Source organism: Gorilla gorilla, chromosome 8 (assembly GCF_029281585.2).
Source record: "Gorilla gorilla gorilla isolate KB3781 chromosome 8, NHGRI_mGorGor1-v2.1_pri, whole genome shotgun sequence".
NCBI classification, from domain to species: Eukaryota; Metazoa; Chordata; class Mammalia; order Primates; family Hominidae; genus Gorilla; species Gorilla gorilla.
This window is the reverse complement of record NC_073232.2, coordinates 123237091-123255095: the sequence shown is the minus strand read 5'-3', so window position 1 is coordinate 123255095 and position 18005 is coordinate 123237091. Positions and strand designations below refer to the sequence as shown.

The window sequence follows — 18005 nt, the reverse complement described above, 5'->3', positions numbered from 1 at the left end:
TCTCTCATGAGATTTCTATGTCAGGAACTTAAGACACAAAAATTCTCAACAAAATATTAGAAAACTGAATTCAACAATATAAAAGGGATTATACATCATGACCGAGTATGATTAGGATTAATTCCAGATATGCAAGGTGGGTTTAATATTTGAAAATCAATCCATGTTATTTACCATATCAACAGTCTAAAGAAGTAAGATCATTTGATGATTCATATAAGGAAAACTTTTAACAAATTCAAAATGCATTCATGTTAAAAACTGTCACCAATTTAGAAACAGTGGGGAATTACCTCAACTTAGTAAAAATCTTCTATAAAAACTTACAGCCGACTTCCAGTTTCCAATCTAACACATAAAAAATTTTGAAGTCATCGTTCCTGTCCTCACAAGAAAAAGGCTGAACAAAGTGAAGATTGTCAACTTTTCTTACATCCTTTTGAGATCTAAGGACAAACCTCTGCCCCAGAACTGGAGAGAAATGTGATACAGAGTCACCAGGAGTAGAAGCCACAGCTGGGAGCTTGGTAGGAACACTTACTGCATTAATTCATTCATTCAGACAAAAAATTATTGATATGTACATTCTCTTTTTCCAGACACAATACTGGGCACTGAAGAAACAGACTACAATATACTAAATGTTTGTATTCATGAAACTTACAATTCGTAAAAAGACTATAATGTGATTTGAGGGAGGCTAGAGAGTCTCTGCTCCAAATAGGTCCTTCACCGCTTGCTTATAAAATTTCACCATTAAAGAGCCATTCTTTTGGATCTTCATGGCCATTCACAAAGTTCTTTATCTTTAAGGTGGTGACCCATTTCACTGACTCATTCATGAAAGAAAAACTTACTGTGCACCTACTAGAGATTCAACAGTGCAGGAAATGAAACAAGTTTCCATCTACATGAAAGATTCAGCAGTGCAGGAAACAAAGCAAGTTTCCATCCACATGAAACTTACACTGTAGTGTGCATGGAGTGGGGAATCATAAAATAAGGAAATAAAGTGTCAGGATGTGATAACTGCTGTAAACAACAAGAAAACACATAAGGAAAGGAAGTTGGAACTGACTGTTGGGGGAAGTTGGGGTGAAAAAAAAAGCATGTTTGAACTGAGACCCAGGGGATTGGGAGGGAAAATAAGCAATAAGGAGAGGAGGGGAACAAAGTGAGAAATCTAGGGTCTTAAATATCAACCTAAGGAATCTAGACCATTTTGACCAGATACTAAAGCACAATTTAAAGTTTTGAAGCAAACCATGATAATCAGAGTACTGTTCTAAAAAGTCTGTTTTCTCTAGGTTTGAATGGATGGACTTGAGAAAGACAAATAAAAAACACAGAGCCTAGGTTGAAGCTACTGCAATTAGCCCGCAAGAAATAGTGTGAAGGTCTATACTACCTCAATAGCTTTGGAAGTAAGTGAGTGAACAACAGGCCTACTATCAAGAGAGAAGAAAAAGTGACAGGACACTTTGGGAGGCCGAGGTGGGCAGATCACGAGGTCAGGAGATTGAGACCATCCTGGCTAACACGGTGAAACCCCATCTCTACTAAAAACACAAAAAATTAGCCGGGCATGGTGGTGGGCGCCTGTAGTCCCAACTACTCGGGAGGCTGAGGCAGGAGAATGGCATGAACCCGGGAGGCGGAGCTTGTAGTGAGCCGAGACTGCGCCACTGCACTCCAGCCTAGGCGACAGAGTGAGACTGTCTCAAAAAAAAAAAAAAAAAAAAAAGTTACAGAAATGGGGTAGAACAACACTTTTCAGACTACATATGGTGAAGGCCTGGTTCTTTGTCTTTTGCTGTTCCCAACTGGTTGTAGATGAATATTTAAAACACAAACTCACACACTTGGATGTCTCAGCAATGTCAAATTGTTATGTAAGATTCTAAATGCTTACTTTCAATTTCTGTTCTTAATTTGGGCAAACGAGTAACAAACAGTTGGTGGCCCAGTACCTGTCTAGTGAGTAGGCTACACCTTGACTAGAATCAGAACAACAACAACAAAATTCTCTGATCCAAAGATACTGAGCTTGGGTTGATAGAGAAGATAAGATGCAATTATGAGAGAGGAATGGAATCCACAAGGAAGAAAAGTTGAGCTGAAGTTACAGTTTGGTCATGAAGAATTTAAGATATCAGTGAGACATCTACGTAAAATATTTAGTGGCTAACTATGGGGGAAAAAGATGAAGAAAATGTTATCATGGTAGAACATTTTTGTCCTAAGAGAAAGCTGGATTTAACATCTGCAAACACTGAGCTCTGGCTAAGGGTGGTGGAGTCGTGTTGATAATTTAAAACTGTGGATAAAATACTTAAAGGCATACAGAGAGACCAAAGTTAAAACTAGAGGGAATTTACCCTTAAAAGAAGAGAACTTAATAGGCAGACTTCTAAGATAACCCCCAATGGCCCTGCCTCATGAATAATTGTATACGTTATATAATTACCCCTCCCCTTGAGTGTGGGCTAAACTTAGTGACTTGCTTCTTACCAACAGAATATGGCAAAGGTGATAGGATGTCACATTTGTGATTCAGTTACAAAAGATTCTGACTTCCATCTTGCTAGCACTTTATTGATTTCTTAGCTTACACACTTTGATAAGGCAAGCTGCCATGTTGAAAAGACCCATGTGAAAAGGAACTAAGAGCAGTCTCCAGCCAACAGCAAGAAATTGAAGCCCTCTCTCCAGCAACCTGCTAGGAACTAAATCCTAACAAAAACTACATGAGCTGGGATGTGTATCCTTTCCCAGATGAGTCTTCCCAAGCCCTGGCTAACACTATGACTGAAAAACCTTGTGAGAGACCCTAAATCAGAAGGTCCAGTTAAGTTGTGCCTGATACCCAAAACAAAGAAACTATAAGATAACAAATGATTGTTGTTATAAGAGTTATCTTTTAGAGTAATTTGTTACACAACAATAGATAACTAATACAGCAATCACATGAGATTTACTTTCATAAATGCCTTTTTATAAAGCTTTTACCATGAAGTAACTAAAAAATCTGCAGGTGAAAAGTAAATCTCAAGTCAAAAGCCAGAGTCCTACTGCCTAAGAAGCCAAAGGACAGAGTTCAGGGTTGTAAGAGTGACTGGAATTCAAGGTTGGATACTCTGTAAAGGAGGAAATCACAAAGAGCAGAACCCTAAAATCTTCAAATACACACTCCTCAAATTCTTGCTGACTCCGAAAATACATGTGGGAGAGGAGACTGCAAGGAGCCCAAGGGGAGAATCACAGCTAGAAGCCTAAAGGAGCTGAGCAGAGATTTCGACTGTTGCCAACTGTGGTCTTTAAGAGTTTGGATTTTCGGTCTTGTCAAGTTGCTGGAGAGTAATAAACAAAATTCCAAAAGGGCTATAACATAGGAGAGTAAAGATCACATCTCTAAACTAAAGAATTTACCCTAGTTTTAAGGCTATAACCAAATAGCATCACCCTTAGAAGAGCTAAATCTAAGTCTCTACGGTCAAGGTGACTCAACAGCAATTTAACCGCCTAGCAGAACAAAATGTAATAGTTTTCAGAGGATAATGGAATCCACAGGAGTTACAGTATTAGCTATTTATACTAGCCAATCAAGAATTACTAGACTGTCTTCTATTTACCACCATGATGCAACTAGAAAATGAAGAAAATGTTTGAGAAAATGGTTTGCAGACTGCAGACAACAGCCATATATGACTGTATTCCCTTGTATCACAGGAAAACAACAGAAGTCCCATGATTGCCCCAGGTTACTGCCTGGAGGCAGGTTCCAGGTCACAGAAAAAGCAGGGAAGGAATATAGAACAAGGGCCAATAGTTATTACTAAGTTAGGGCAAACGATTTTAGTCTAGGAAAGCCAAGATGGTTAGAATTTGGGAGGCAGAATTGGAGACAGAAGACAGCAGCAAATAGATTTGTGCAATCTGCAAGAAAGTCTTATGCAGTCTTTGTCTAAATTCTTATCTGCATTAGGTACAAACAAACTACCAAAGGCTAGGCAAAGACCTAGCAGCAGCAACCCAAACAATTCCCAGCAGTCACACAAGGTTGTGAATAGTGTGAATTCCTACCAGCCACAAAAAGACCTCATAATATATAGTTTATCAGGGAGTCATCAAAATTTATTACCTTAGTAGTGGGGTTAAATTAGATGCAGACAAAAGGCTACTAAAACTACCATAACAAAGCTTAAAAGCAAGCCACGAAAGGATTAAACTGACTACAGAAAAATTTAACTGTATGCCAGAACAAAGTCCAGCACTATTAAAAGAATACAACAAAATCCAAGACTCAACAATGTGAAAATGTTATGAAGCTCACATCCAATTAAAAATTACTAAACATGCAGTATGGGTACGGTGGCTCATGCCTGTAATCCCAGCACTTTGGGAGGCTGAGGCGGGCGGATCACCTGAGGTTGGGAGTTTGAGACCAGCCTGACCAACATGGAGAAACCCCATCTCTACTAAAAACACAAAATTAGCCGGGTGTGGTGGCGCATGCTTCTAATCTCAGCTACTCGGGAGGCAGGAGAATCGCTTGAACCCGGAAGGCAGAGACTGCGGTGGGCCGAGATCACACCATTGCACTCCAGCCTGGGCAACAAGAGCAAAACTCTGTCTCAAAAAAAAATTACCAGACATGCAAAGAAGCAGGAAAATATGACCCACAACCAGGAGAAAAATCATTCTGTAGCAACAAAAACAAAAATAAAACAGGAAACTATAAGACAATGACAGTGAAAAAGCTGTTAAACAATGAGCTCCATATGTTCAAGGTAAAGAAAACTTGAATAAAAATGACACCCAATGGAATGTATAGAGGTGAGAAAATACCTGGTATGAAAACTTCATTGTATAGAACAGTAGGATTTAGACACTGAAGAAGAAATGATATACAGCAACAACAAAAAAATAGCAATAAAACTATCTAAAATATACATGGACACACATGGACAAACAGCATCGATGACCTAAAATGTAAAGTCTAATATACATGTAATAAGAGACTCAGATAATAGAAAAAAAATGACCAAGAAAGGGAAAAGTTACAAGAAATAATGGCCAAAATTTTTCTAATTTTGATGAAAACCATAAACCCACAGATCCAAGAGGCTTATAAACTCCAAGATCAGAATAACAGCAGACTTCTTGTCAAAAACTAGGCAAGCTATAAGAAAATGCAGAGGTGTCTCTAAAATACTGAGAGGGAAAAAAAGGAAACTTTCAAACTAGCATTGCTATATTAGGAAAAACAGCTTTCAAAAACGAAGGCAGCAAGGTGTGGGGGCTCATACCCTTAATCCCAACATTCTGGGAGGCTGAGGTGGATGGATTGCTTGAGCCCAGGAGTTTGAAGACCACTCTGGGCAATATGGTAAGACCCCGCCTCTACAAAAGATACAAAAACTAGCTGGGTGTGGTGCACACACCTGTAGTCCCAGCTACTCGGGAGGCTGAGGAGGAAGGATCACTAGAGCCCAGGAGGTCGAGGCTGCAGTGAGCCATAATCACACCACTGCACTCAAGCCTGGGTAACAGAGTGAGATCCTCTCTCAAAAAAAAAAAAAAAGGCAAAATAAAGATTTTAAAATAAACAAAGCTGAGTGAATTCATTTTGAGCAGACCTGTACTACAATATGTTAACAGACGTTCTTTGGGCAAAAGAAAATGATTTGAGGCTGGGTGTGGTAGCTCACGCCTGTAATCCCAACACTTTGAGAGGCCGAGGCAGGCGGATCACCTGAGGACAGAATTTGAGACCAGCCTGGCTAACATGGTGAAACCCCGTCTCTACTAAAAATACAAAAATTAGCCGGGTATGGTAGTGTACACCTGTAATTCCAGCTACTCGGGAGGCTGAAGCAGGAGAATCACTTGAACCCATGAGGCAGAGGTTGCAATGAGCCAAGACTGCGCCACTGCACTCCAGCCTTGGCAACAAGAGAAAAACTCCACCTCACAAAAAAAAAGAAGAGAAGATCCAGCAACGAGTGCTAAAATTAGTGAGCAAAAGATTAGGGAAAAACAAGGTATCTGCAGAGTCTAAAAACATCTCCCAAGATAAATTAAAAAGAAAAAAAATTAACTTTAAAGTGGAGAAGCACAGAAGCTGTGGAGAAGCTGTGGAGAAGCATTAACCAACTGGTCAAGGTCAAAATCACCAGTAATGAGACTTATCAATATGAATTGATATAATTCACTGGAAAAGGCAACACAATCACCACTGTGGCATCCTTGACCAAAAAAACCAAACTCAAACTAGTCATGAAAAAAAAATTAAACAAAGGAAAAATGAGTGATATGCTACAAAACATTTGAAGAGTACTCTGCAAAAGTATCAAAGCCATGAAAGAAAAGGAAAGCCTTTCAGTCTTTGCTTTCAGATTGTCAAAGATCAGAGGATACTATGGACACATGACTATTAAAAATGTAACATAGGCCGGGCGCAGTGGCTCACGCCTGTAATCCCAGCACTTTGGGAGGCCGAGGCAGGCAGATCACGAGGTCAGGAGATCGAGACACGGTGAAACCCCGTCTTTACTAAAAACACAAAAAATTAGCCGGGCGTGGTCACAGGCACCTGTAGTCCCAGCTACTGGGGAGACTGAGGCAGGAGAATGGCATGAACCCAGGAGGCGGAGCTTGCAGTGAGCCAAGACTGCACCACTGCACTCCAGCCTAGCAACAGAGCGAGACTCCATCTCAAAAAAAAAAAAACATGGGATTCTAGAACAGAAAATGGACGTTAGTGGAAAAACTGATGAAATTAACTAAAATTTGTAGTTTAGTTTATTGTACTGTATCACTGTTAATTTCTTGGTTCTGATCACTATACAATGGTTATATAGGATGTTAATTAATATCAAGAAGCTGAGTAAAGGGTATATGGAAATCTTCCAAAATGGTTTTGAAACTTTTCTGTATGTCTAGAATTTGCTCAAAATAAAAAATTTTGAAAAATTGTTTAAAAACATAATTTAAACCTTAAAGCAAAATAGTATCAATGTATTATTATGGGACTTATGATAATGTGAAGAAGTAAAATGTATTGACAATAATTGTACGAAGAATGGAAGGAGGGAAATAAAGGTGTTCTGTTGTGAAGTTCTTAGGATATATGCAAAATAATACAATATTATTTCAATGTAAAATGTGTCAAGTTCTGATAATGTATTGTAAACACTAGAGGAAACACTAAAAAAAACCCCACAAAGATGTGTAACTAATATGCCAAAAGTTGAGATAAATGAAACTTTTATTTAAAAAATACTTAATCCATAAGAAAAGAGAGGAAGGGAAAAAAGGAACAAGTGGCTGTCAGGCAGGATAGAAACACAAGACCTAACTATACGCTGTTTACAAAACCCATTTTAAAAAGATAGAAAAAGGTATACAATGCAAGCGCTGTATGACACTGTTGAATGTAAAACATTATCAACCACCTTGACCTTGCTGATATTTTTACAATCCTCCAAAAAACAACAGAATATAGTCTTTTCAACTGCATTTAGAACACTTATCAAGACAAGCCCTATTTTATAAATCAAAGCAAAAAAAAAAATCTGAAAATCTCTCTCATATATTTGGAAACTGAACAATTAACTTCTTAATAATCCATGGATCAGAGAAGATATAACAAGGGATATTTAGAAAATATTTTGAATAATGAAAAGATAACCTGCCAAAATTTGTGTGCTGCTAAAAAAGTACTTTGAGGGAAATTTCTAGCTATGAAATAGTTATATAATGAAAGAATAAAGGCCTGAAATCAATCTAAATGACCAACTTAAGAAAACAAAGAAAAGCGTATTAAACCCAAAGTAATAAGGAATTTAAAAATAAAGACCAGAAACAAAGAAAACATACAAACAAAAGAGTTTTTAAAAGATCAATAAAATTGATACCCATCAAGCCAAACTGATAAGCAAAGAGAGAAGGCCCAAATTACCAATTTCAAGAATGAAAGGGGAACACCACTATATATATATATAGTGTGTGTGTGTGTGTGTATATATATATATATATATACATATATATATATAGTGTGTGTATATATATATAGTGTGCATATATATAGTGTGTATATATATAGTGTATATATATAGTGTGTGTGTATATATATATATATATATGGAACATTAAAAGCATAACAAAAATGTGAACTTTAAGCCAACAAAATCAACAAATTGTACAAAATAGACAAACGCCCTGACAGATCAAACTACAAAATTTCAATAGAGAACAAATAGAAAACCTGAATAACTATGTGTCTATTAAATAAACTGAATTCGAAATTCAAAACTTGTCCATATACACAAAAAAAACCCTAGTCCCAGACTGTATGGCTGATAAATTCTACCGAACATTTAAGGAGGAAATAATACTAATTCTGCACAAACCCTTCTAGAATATAAAAGAGGAAGAAACATGTCTCAACTCATTCTATGATATGAGGACGGTATTACCCTGATACCAAACCATGATCAAAATTTTTAAAAAAGAAAATAAAATTACAGATCAATATCTATGATGAATACAGATAAAAAAAATCCTTAACAAAATTTTAGTAAATTAAATCCAGAAATATATAAAAAGGCCCTTTGAAAATGTACCTAGTAGGCAATCAAAGATTGGTAAATGACTAATTTAGGTTTGTTTCACGGTTATAAACTTTCCTTTACTCTTATTTGATTCACATTTAGGATTCTTATATTCTAAAATAACTCTTGTTCTTTATAGGGATATTTTTCAAATATTCAGAGTTCAGCTCTATAAAATCAGAGCAAATCTTATTAAAATACATTCGTAAAACTATATAATTAAAAAGAGTTGGAAACACTTGTCCCACAAGCTTGAACAGATTTAGAGAGGTCAGAATTTATAACAGAACATTATTTATACTTGTCTTAAAAGCTTAATTATCCCTTTTCATTGCAAAGATGACTTCAGGGGCTCTTCTAAGCAAGTTTTCTGCAACTAAGGGACATGGACAAGTGACAATGTTCCTCTGATTTTGTAACATGCTGTCTTTAGGGTACAATGTCTGCCTCCCTCTCTTTCCCATACCTCAGCCACATGGAAAGTAAACTGTCTCCTTTGATCCTATCAAGTCCTTCTAAAACAGTTCAAGTACTATTTTTCTGTGCTCCTTTTTTTTTTCTCCTGAGACAGGGTCTCTGCCACCCAGGCTGGACTACAGTGGCGAGATCACAGCTCACTGCAGCCTCAACCTACCGGACTCAGGTGACTCTCCCACCTCAACCTCATGAGTAGCTGGGACTGTGGGTGTGTGCCAGCATGCCCAGCTAATTTTTTGTAGAGACGGGGTTTTGCCATGTTGCCCAGGCTGGTTTCAAACTCCTGGGCTCAAGTAATCCACCTGCCTTGGCCTCCCAAAGTGCTATTCTGTGTTGTTGGTTTTTTTTGCCTCCTTTAGCAATAATAACTTCTCTGGGTTTTTGTTGTTTAGTGAAAATCATGACAATTTCCTAACAGTAATAAGTAAAGAGTTCATTTGTAGGTTTCTAATGTTTCTTGCTGGTTCCCAGTCAAAAGGAGTTATTTATTAACAACTATGAATTCCCTTTACTGATTTATCATTCCTGCTAAAGTAAGTTACTTAGCATTTGTACAAACATTCAAATGAGATTATTAAATAATGTTACCTGGACCATATAAGCAATTGTATCACTCCTGGCAGTCCTGAGAGAATTTCAAGAATTTTAGTGATCACAAGTTACAATTTTAGTTAATACTGAAAATATTACTGAAATATTATAATGCTGTACTAAAATAAAATATATAATACTAAAATATTGAAAATACTATAGTTTTTATATATTATAAAGTTATAGTAGTAATACCATAATACTATAATACTAAAATATAAAATAAAAATAGGTTAATAGTACTGAGCTTTATTAAATTTCCTTCAAGCCACATTTATTGAAAGCCTACCACTTAATGTCTAAAAAATTCACAGAAAAATTACATAATAGGAGTTAAACTAAATCTCTTAAGGTCAACTTTTTGAAAAAGTTGCTGACTCTGTTCAATATGCTTTTATATATAGATATTAATTATATACACATGTATGTGTCGGTTATATGTAAGTCATTTGACTTATAATCAAATATAACACCTCCATATTGCACAATAGTAAGAAACTGATTTTGTTTTCAATAAATGTTGATGAGTCAAATAGGTAATTTTTAAAATGCTGATTCTTAAATGTAAATTTAAGGAGGTGGAAAAGCTCTATGATGAAAACTGTAAAACAAAGAAAGAAATTCAAAGGGACCAAAAAATGGAAAGACATTCCATGCTCATGAATTAAAAGGATTAATATTGTTACAATATCCATACTACCCAAAGTGATCTACAGATTCAATGCAATCTCTATCAAAATGCCAATGACATTCTTAAAAAAAAAAAAAATCCTAAAGTTCATGTCATGTGGAACCATAGAAGACTCTAACTAGCCAAAGCAATACTGGGCAAAAAGGACAAAATTGGAGGCATCACACTACCTGACCTCAAAGTATACACAAAATTAGAGTAACCAAAATGCACAGTACTGGCATAAAAACAAGACAATAGATCAATTGAATAGAGTAGAGAACCCAGAAATAAATCCACATATTTACAGCCAACTGATACTTGATAAAGGAGCCAAGAATATACACTGAAGAAAGGACAGACCCTTCAATAAATGGTACTGAGAAAGCTGGATATATATATATATGCAGAAGAATGAAATTAGACCCCTATCTCTCACTATATACAAAAAACTAACTCAGAATGAATTGAAGACTTAAATGTCAAGAACCAAAAATATAAAACTACTACAAGAAACATAGGGGAAACACTTCAGGACAATGGTCTGGGCAAAGATTGTATGGGTAAAACCTCAAAAGTAGGGCAAACCCAAGCAAAAATAGACAAATGGAATTATTTCAAACTAAAAACTTCTGCAGAGCAAAGGAAACAAAAACTGAAGAGACAACCTGCAGAATGAAAGAAAATATATGCAAACTACTCATCTGACAATAGATTAATATACAACAACTCAACAGCAAAACAATAATCATCATTATGTGATTTAAAAATGGGCAAACAATCTAAGTATACATTTCTCAAGACATACAAATGGCCAAAAGGTATATGAAAAAATGCTCAACATCACTAATCATCAGGGGAATGAAAATCGAAAGTACAATGAGAAGGTATCTCAACCCTATTGGAATGGCTATCATCAAAATGACAAAAAAAAAAAAAATCACAACAACAACAACAAAAACAGATAGATACTGGTGAGAATGCAGAAAAAGAAGAACTCTTATACACTGTTGGTGGGTGTACCATAAATTGGTACAGCCACTATGGAAAACAGTATGAAGGTTACTCAAAAAACTAAACAAAAACCTACCACATGACTAAATAATCTGACTACTGGGTATATCCAAAGGAAAGGAAATCAGTATATCAAAGAGATACCTTCACTCTCTTATTTATTACAACACTATTCACAATAGTCAAGATATGGAATCAACCTCTAACAACAGATGAAGAAAGAAAATGTGGTATATATACACAATGAAATGCTATTTGGCCAAAAAAAGAATAAAATTCTGTCATTCACAGCAACATGAATGAGCCTGAAGGACATTATGTTAAGTGAAATGAGCCAGGCACAGAAATATAAATACTGCATGTTCTCTCATGCTAAAAAAAGTTGATCTCAAAGAAGTAGCGAGTAGAATAGTGGTTACTAGAGGCTGAGAAGGGTGGCGGGGGTTGGGGAGCAGCGGGATGGGGAGAGGTTGGTTAATGGACACAAAACTACAGGATAGAAGGAATTCTATCTGTTCTAAATTCTACTGTTCTGTAACACTGTTGGGTGACTTTAGCAAACAATTTATTGTATATTTTCAAATAGCTAGTAGGGAGGATTTTGAATGTGTCCAATGAAAAGCAATGATAAATGTTTGAGGTGATGGATGTGCTAATTACCATGATTTGATTATCACACACTGTATACATGTATGGAAACATCACATTGTAAACCACAAATAGGTACAATTATTATTTCTCATTATTATTTCTCATACATATGAATGATGTGAGAATTGCTTTGTAAATGAAGAAAATGATATGGGTTCTCAAAAAGCATATACTTTAATATATTAGACAATTTTCCTAAGCAAAAAAGGTTATTTTGACAACTAGACCCATGTGAAATTGTATACTACATAAATACGTAGCATTTTATTGAACCTACAATGTAGGTAAAACACATTTTTAAAAATACTCCAACTTCTGTTTTTATAAAGAAGAATAAATAAGGGAAACTTTAAAGAAAGAGAAGAAATCCTAAACCCACAATTCAGAGAGAAAAGAAATCACAGGAATATTAGCAAAATACAAAATGAAGTTTATACCTGGTTTCAATGAGCAACGATTTCCTTCCCAGAAAAATAAAATCCTTTAAAACTTCACTGTCTAGAGTTGCCTGAATAAATAGATTCATTATACAAACTGTCTATCTGGTGGCCCCTGCTCTAATCCACTCATAAACAGAGAATATACAAAAGCACATCTTTTACAAGAAACTCAAAGGAACCAATCAGTTGGGAAAGGAGGTAAAAAAGTGCTTATTTCCTGTTTTCCCTCTGAAAACATGGGTTCTTGACTGTCTTTGTATAGAGTGAAGAGTCTTTTTCAAGATTAGAAATGGAGAAAGAAGGAATGACAGGAAGAAAGGAACACTGATCTATAAAAGAAAGCAATGACTAAGGTTTCAATTTGTCTACTTAACCCAAAAAGAAGGGACATTTACTTTATTTGTCTATGCCTTAACATACAAAAGGAGAAAAGTAAATGAACATTACCAAATGAAAAGTTTTCTTAGCTACTTTCTGATAGATCTCTGGCTCTGAACAGTCTGTTCCAGTATCTTTTTATTGTTTTCTGCCAATCTTTACCCATGTGAATATGTATCACTGGTATCAAATCACATTACATTAATAAAAATGTCATTAATGCTTAAAAGGATAAATGTTCTAATATTTTTTTCCTATCAAGGCAACAGCATAGCCCAACCTTGTGTAGTGGTTAAATTCCAATTATATTATTTAAACTAAATAGTGGGCTCTATTTCGAAAACTCCTAATTTTAAAAAAATTATTTTTATTTTTTAGAGATAGGGTCTAGCTCTGTTGCCCAGGCTGAAGTGTGGTGGCGCAATCATAGCTGACTGCCCAGGCAACTCCTGGGCTCAAGGATCCTCCTGCCTCAGTCTTCCCAGTAGTTGAGATTTGAGGTGTGAGTCACAGTGCCCAGCTAAAAACTTATATTCCTCAAATATACTGCTGAATACAAACTGGATGGCATGATTTAAAGTGATATATTTATTCAAACAATGAAGAAGAATAAGCATCTAATATAATATAAATTTAATATATATTTATAAATAATGTAGCTCTAATATACATAAATGAAAGTTTAACAAAATTATAATTAGCATATATTTTGAATTAAAAATTCCCTGTTATGGGTTTCTGCAGTAAGTCAAATTATAATAACACTTTAAAAAATGTCAAATTTCCATTTTACTTGATCATTGAGCACAGGTCTTATTTTATAAACATTCTCCAAGGAGCTCAGAACTTCTTTTAAATTAAAAACCCATTAAAGCAAGATCTACATCACAGAAAATAACTATTTCTGTCTTTCCGTTACAATAAAAGATAGCTCTCAAGAATTACAAACAAATATATAGTGATCAGGGAACTGCAAAACAAAACTACAATGAGATACCAATTCACACCATAGAATGGTTATAATAAGAAAAGACAGATAGTAACAAGGATACTGAGGATGCAGAGAAATTGGAACCCTCAAACACTGCTGGTAGGAATGTAAAATGTTGCAGTCCCTTTGGAAAACAGTCTAGTAATCCCTCAAAAAGGTTAAACATAGAGTTACCATATGACTCAACAATTCTACTAGGTATATACTCAAGAGAAGTGAAAACAAATGTCCACACAAAAACTTGTACACAAATACAGATACTATACTCATAACAGTCAGAAAGCACAAACAACCCAAATGTCTGACAACTGATAAATGCATAAATAAAATGTGGTATACTCATATAATGAAATATTATTCAGCAACAAAAAGGAATGAAGTACTGATACATGCTACAACCTTGATGAGACTTGAAAATATTATGCAAATTAAAAGAAACCTGTCATAAGAGACCACATATTATACGATTCTATTTATAGGAAACATCCAGAAAACACTAATCTATAGAGACAGAAAGTAGATTAGTGTTTGCCTAGGGTTAATGAGTTAGGAGAAATTAGGAGTGATTGCCTAAGGGTTCAGAGTTTCTTTTGGAGGTATTGAAAATGTTCTAACATTATCTCTGATGGTTACATAAATCTGAATATTCTAAAAACCACTGAATTGTTTATTTTTAATGTGTATATTGTATGGTATGTGAATTATATTATAATTAAACTGTTAAACCCAATCCTCCCCCGCAATCTTGTGCAATGGCTTTCAACTGCAGTTGCACATAAACTAACACAAGCTGCTCTTTAAAAGTACAGACCCTGGACCTAACAGAGAATCAAAATCTATGGGGGGTGGTACCCACTTTTCTAGATTGTGGGGAGACTACAGTGGAAACGACCAAGACTTACATTTCAAATTCTGACTCTGCCAACCTAGAAGCATGATCTTCAGTAAATTACCTAATTTTTCTACAGTGTCAGTTCCTTCTTCAGTAGCATGGGGAAAATACCTATTTCATTGGGTTACTGTAAGGATATAAGATAGTATAATTAAAGTATACACGGACAGAACAATGTATAGTATTATGATTCATGTGCTCAAACAACAGCCATTCTTATTATTATGATGTTATTTTTACTAACCTTTATTTTCTTGTTCCCTATAAAGAAACAGATGACCCAGACTTCTGCATGTTTGCCCCAGATCCATGTATCTAACTTAAACTTTATAAATCATAATTCCTTATGAAAAACATTAAATTATACTTTTAAAAGCAGTTTACTTTCTGATGCCCTGCTTAGAATGAAATAAGCAACATTTATGATATTACCATTTTTACAGAAGTACAGCAATTACAAAAACACAAACTTCAGTAATGTCACTAATGATGGGAAGGAGCCCATTAACAAATTCAATGGCTGTTTTTAAAATTACAATTTAGGAATAAAGGTCAAAAGATTAGGTAGCCACAAATATAAGCCACATAATTAGTTAAAATATGCCAATTTTAAAAGATACATTCACTTTTTTAGTAAAAATGATATCTATATGCTCAAGAACATATATGTATATTCTTAATTCCTAGGTAATTTGATAGCATTGCTATGGAAAAAGTCCTTAGAGACTTGTGAATTAAAGCTAGACTTTTAGGATTGAGTGTAACACATACACAAAACAACAAGAACAAAGACAGGAAATAACTTTTATATTTCTACGTAGAAATTCAGCATTTATTTCTCCAATTGCCTATAATTCTATTCCACAATGAGCCATAACATGCAGGTCAAATTTTGACTAAATATGACACTAAAACAAGTCATTCAACAACCACATTCCTATCTGAAGACACAGAATGGAACATTTTCACCCAGAAATTCCTGGGAATATTTTAATATCTCGTAAGTCATACTCTATAGTACATTACTTGAGAAAACCTATCATAAATTTTCTAAACACATTAAATTAAACCAAAATTTAATTAATATTTGGATTGTCTAGTTAAGAGTTAAATGTAACAAGTCATACCTAAAATTTAAACCACATCTTTTTTTCAAAGCTAAACAAAATATTAAAACATCCACAGAATATCATATCTTTGAAAAGCTGCAAAGCCTAAAAATCAGAAAGTTTATCACTCATTATAAGACCAATGCTGAAAGCAACAATATAATCTTTATTTTTCTCAGAATAAATTGCCTTTAATACAAAAAGAAAACATCCTTTAAAAAGCTTCATAATCAACATTTTATGACAATTTTTACAAATCTTATAAAAAGGGCCCACAGAGGCAATACCTTTATCAATTTTTCAAAACTGATGTCAATGGATTACTATATTCCAAATGTTTCAGAATGTTTTTCCATAATTAAAAATGCCAGAATTTTTAATTTTTTACTGACATGTTCACACGTTTATATTCCCTATTTTTTTCTCCTACTACCAGCCTTTAAAAAACATTTTCTTTGTTTTAGTACAAGTTAGCTTTATGTGAAAGACTGGAATGAAAATTACCAAAAGGGTAACAGTGCTGCATATACTACAGGTGACGTTTCTTCTACCCTTCTAAATTCTTGTGTTATTTTTAATAAACATGTAAGTACTTTCAAGATGCAAAAAAAAATTTTTTTCTATTTCTTATGACACTGCTCTTTTGTAAGGCTCTGATTTGTCAACCTTTTGTGGTAAATTAGGTAGAAAGTGATGTGAATTTAAACATCTTTCAGATAAAGGTGGAAAAGTCAGAGAATGAGAAAATGTAGTTTTCATATATCTAATAAAATTGTATCAACAGATACTTTAAACACAGTTAGCAACAACTTGAAAATTAGGCAAACATCTTTTCTTCTTTAAATTTACTTATTCTCCAATGAAAGTTAAAGATTAGGTTTGTGTGGGAAAGATCTAATTACATCTATTTTCTAACTCACTTTTTAAGTCTATGAAATAATTTCAAGCCATGTACTATTAACAGTGCTGAAAATGGAATAAAGTAAACCATAAAAAAGTTGTAATTTAGAAATAAGCTGTTTTTAGGCAAGTATCAGGCATTTTTTGATATGAGAAAGCACTCAAAATTATTTAGCATAACAAATACTACAAATAATAATAATCCAAGGCCTCTTACCAATTTCAGCAGGTAGTTGTTTAATTTTGTTCTCTCGAATGCTAAGCATGCTGAGTTTTGACAAGTTTTTGATGTCCTTTTCCACAGTAGTTATACGATTAAAGCGAAGGTAAAGAGTGGTGAGAGAATCCAGCCTATACACCACTGAAGGAATTTCTCTCAGTTTATTATGCCGTAAATCAAGCATCCGCAGCTTCTTCAAGTTATCAAGAGAGTCAGGCAAACTGGTAAGTGAATTTTCACTTAGAGCCAGTGTCATGAGATTTACTAAACATCCCACCTCTGCTGGGAGGGACTGCAATTTGTTACTGTATAAATAAAGTTCTGTTAATTGAGTCAACTCTTTGATTGATGATGGCAATATGTGTATAGATCTCTTGGATAAGTCCAAACGCATTGAATTCTCTTCCCGGCATTTGTTGAGCTCTTTAATCACCTCTGCATTGCTGGATTTTTTTCTAGTCCCAGGTGCTGGGTTTGGCCGTTTGATCGTATTGTCAACTGAAAATGCCACCCCTGGTTGGGCAGCACTGGAGTCCTTCTTTCCATCTTTGGCATCTTTCCCTTTGGTCTTAGGTTCTTTTTCTTTGCTCTCTTTCCCAAAACCTCCAGAGGCTTTTGCCTCCTTTTCTCTTTCCTTGGCTGATGGTACTTTGGGATCTTTTTCTTTAGAGTCTTTTTCTTTTCCTAAACTACTACTCATGGTGACTCAAGCCTGGACAAAAACTACATGAACTCCTTTTATTTTCCAGTAATTGAATTCAAAGATGAAGAGACAAAGATCCTACACAATCAAAAAAGTACTGGCTTGAAGAAGTAATCAGCATGGAGTAACATCCATCTGTTACATGTTGGATCTAAAAGCACTATGCCCATTTCTGATCATTCATTCCAACTGGTAAAATAGTGCTGGTCAATCAGTGATTCATTAGCGTTCCTGAAATATAATATAGACAGTATTAAATTACTTTAGATAATTTATATTAAGTAAATAGGCTCTGAAAAACAATCTTATTAGAGTTTGCCATTTTCCTATGATTTCATTCTCAAATATTTATGA

The 18005-nt window shown here is 34.8% G+C and overlaps 1 protein-coding gene across 7 annotated transcripts in view; it reads right to left on the bottom strand.

Annotated features, from left to right (window-relative positions):
* Positions 1-18005, bottom strand: part of SHOC2 (SHOC2 leucine rich repeat scaffold protein) — a 93302-nt gene that overhangs the window by 29906 nt on the left and 45391 nt on the right. For all 7 annotated transcript variants that reach the window (XM_055352124.2, XM_031015725.3, XM_055352122.2 and 4 more), the window contains one exon: positions 16946-17882. In XM_055352124.2, the coding sequence (XP_055208099.1) occupies positions 16946-17648 (703 nt within the window). In that variant the 5' untranslated portion in view covers positions 17649-17882. The remainder of the gene's footprint in view (positions 1-16945; positions 17883-18005) is intronic.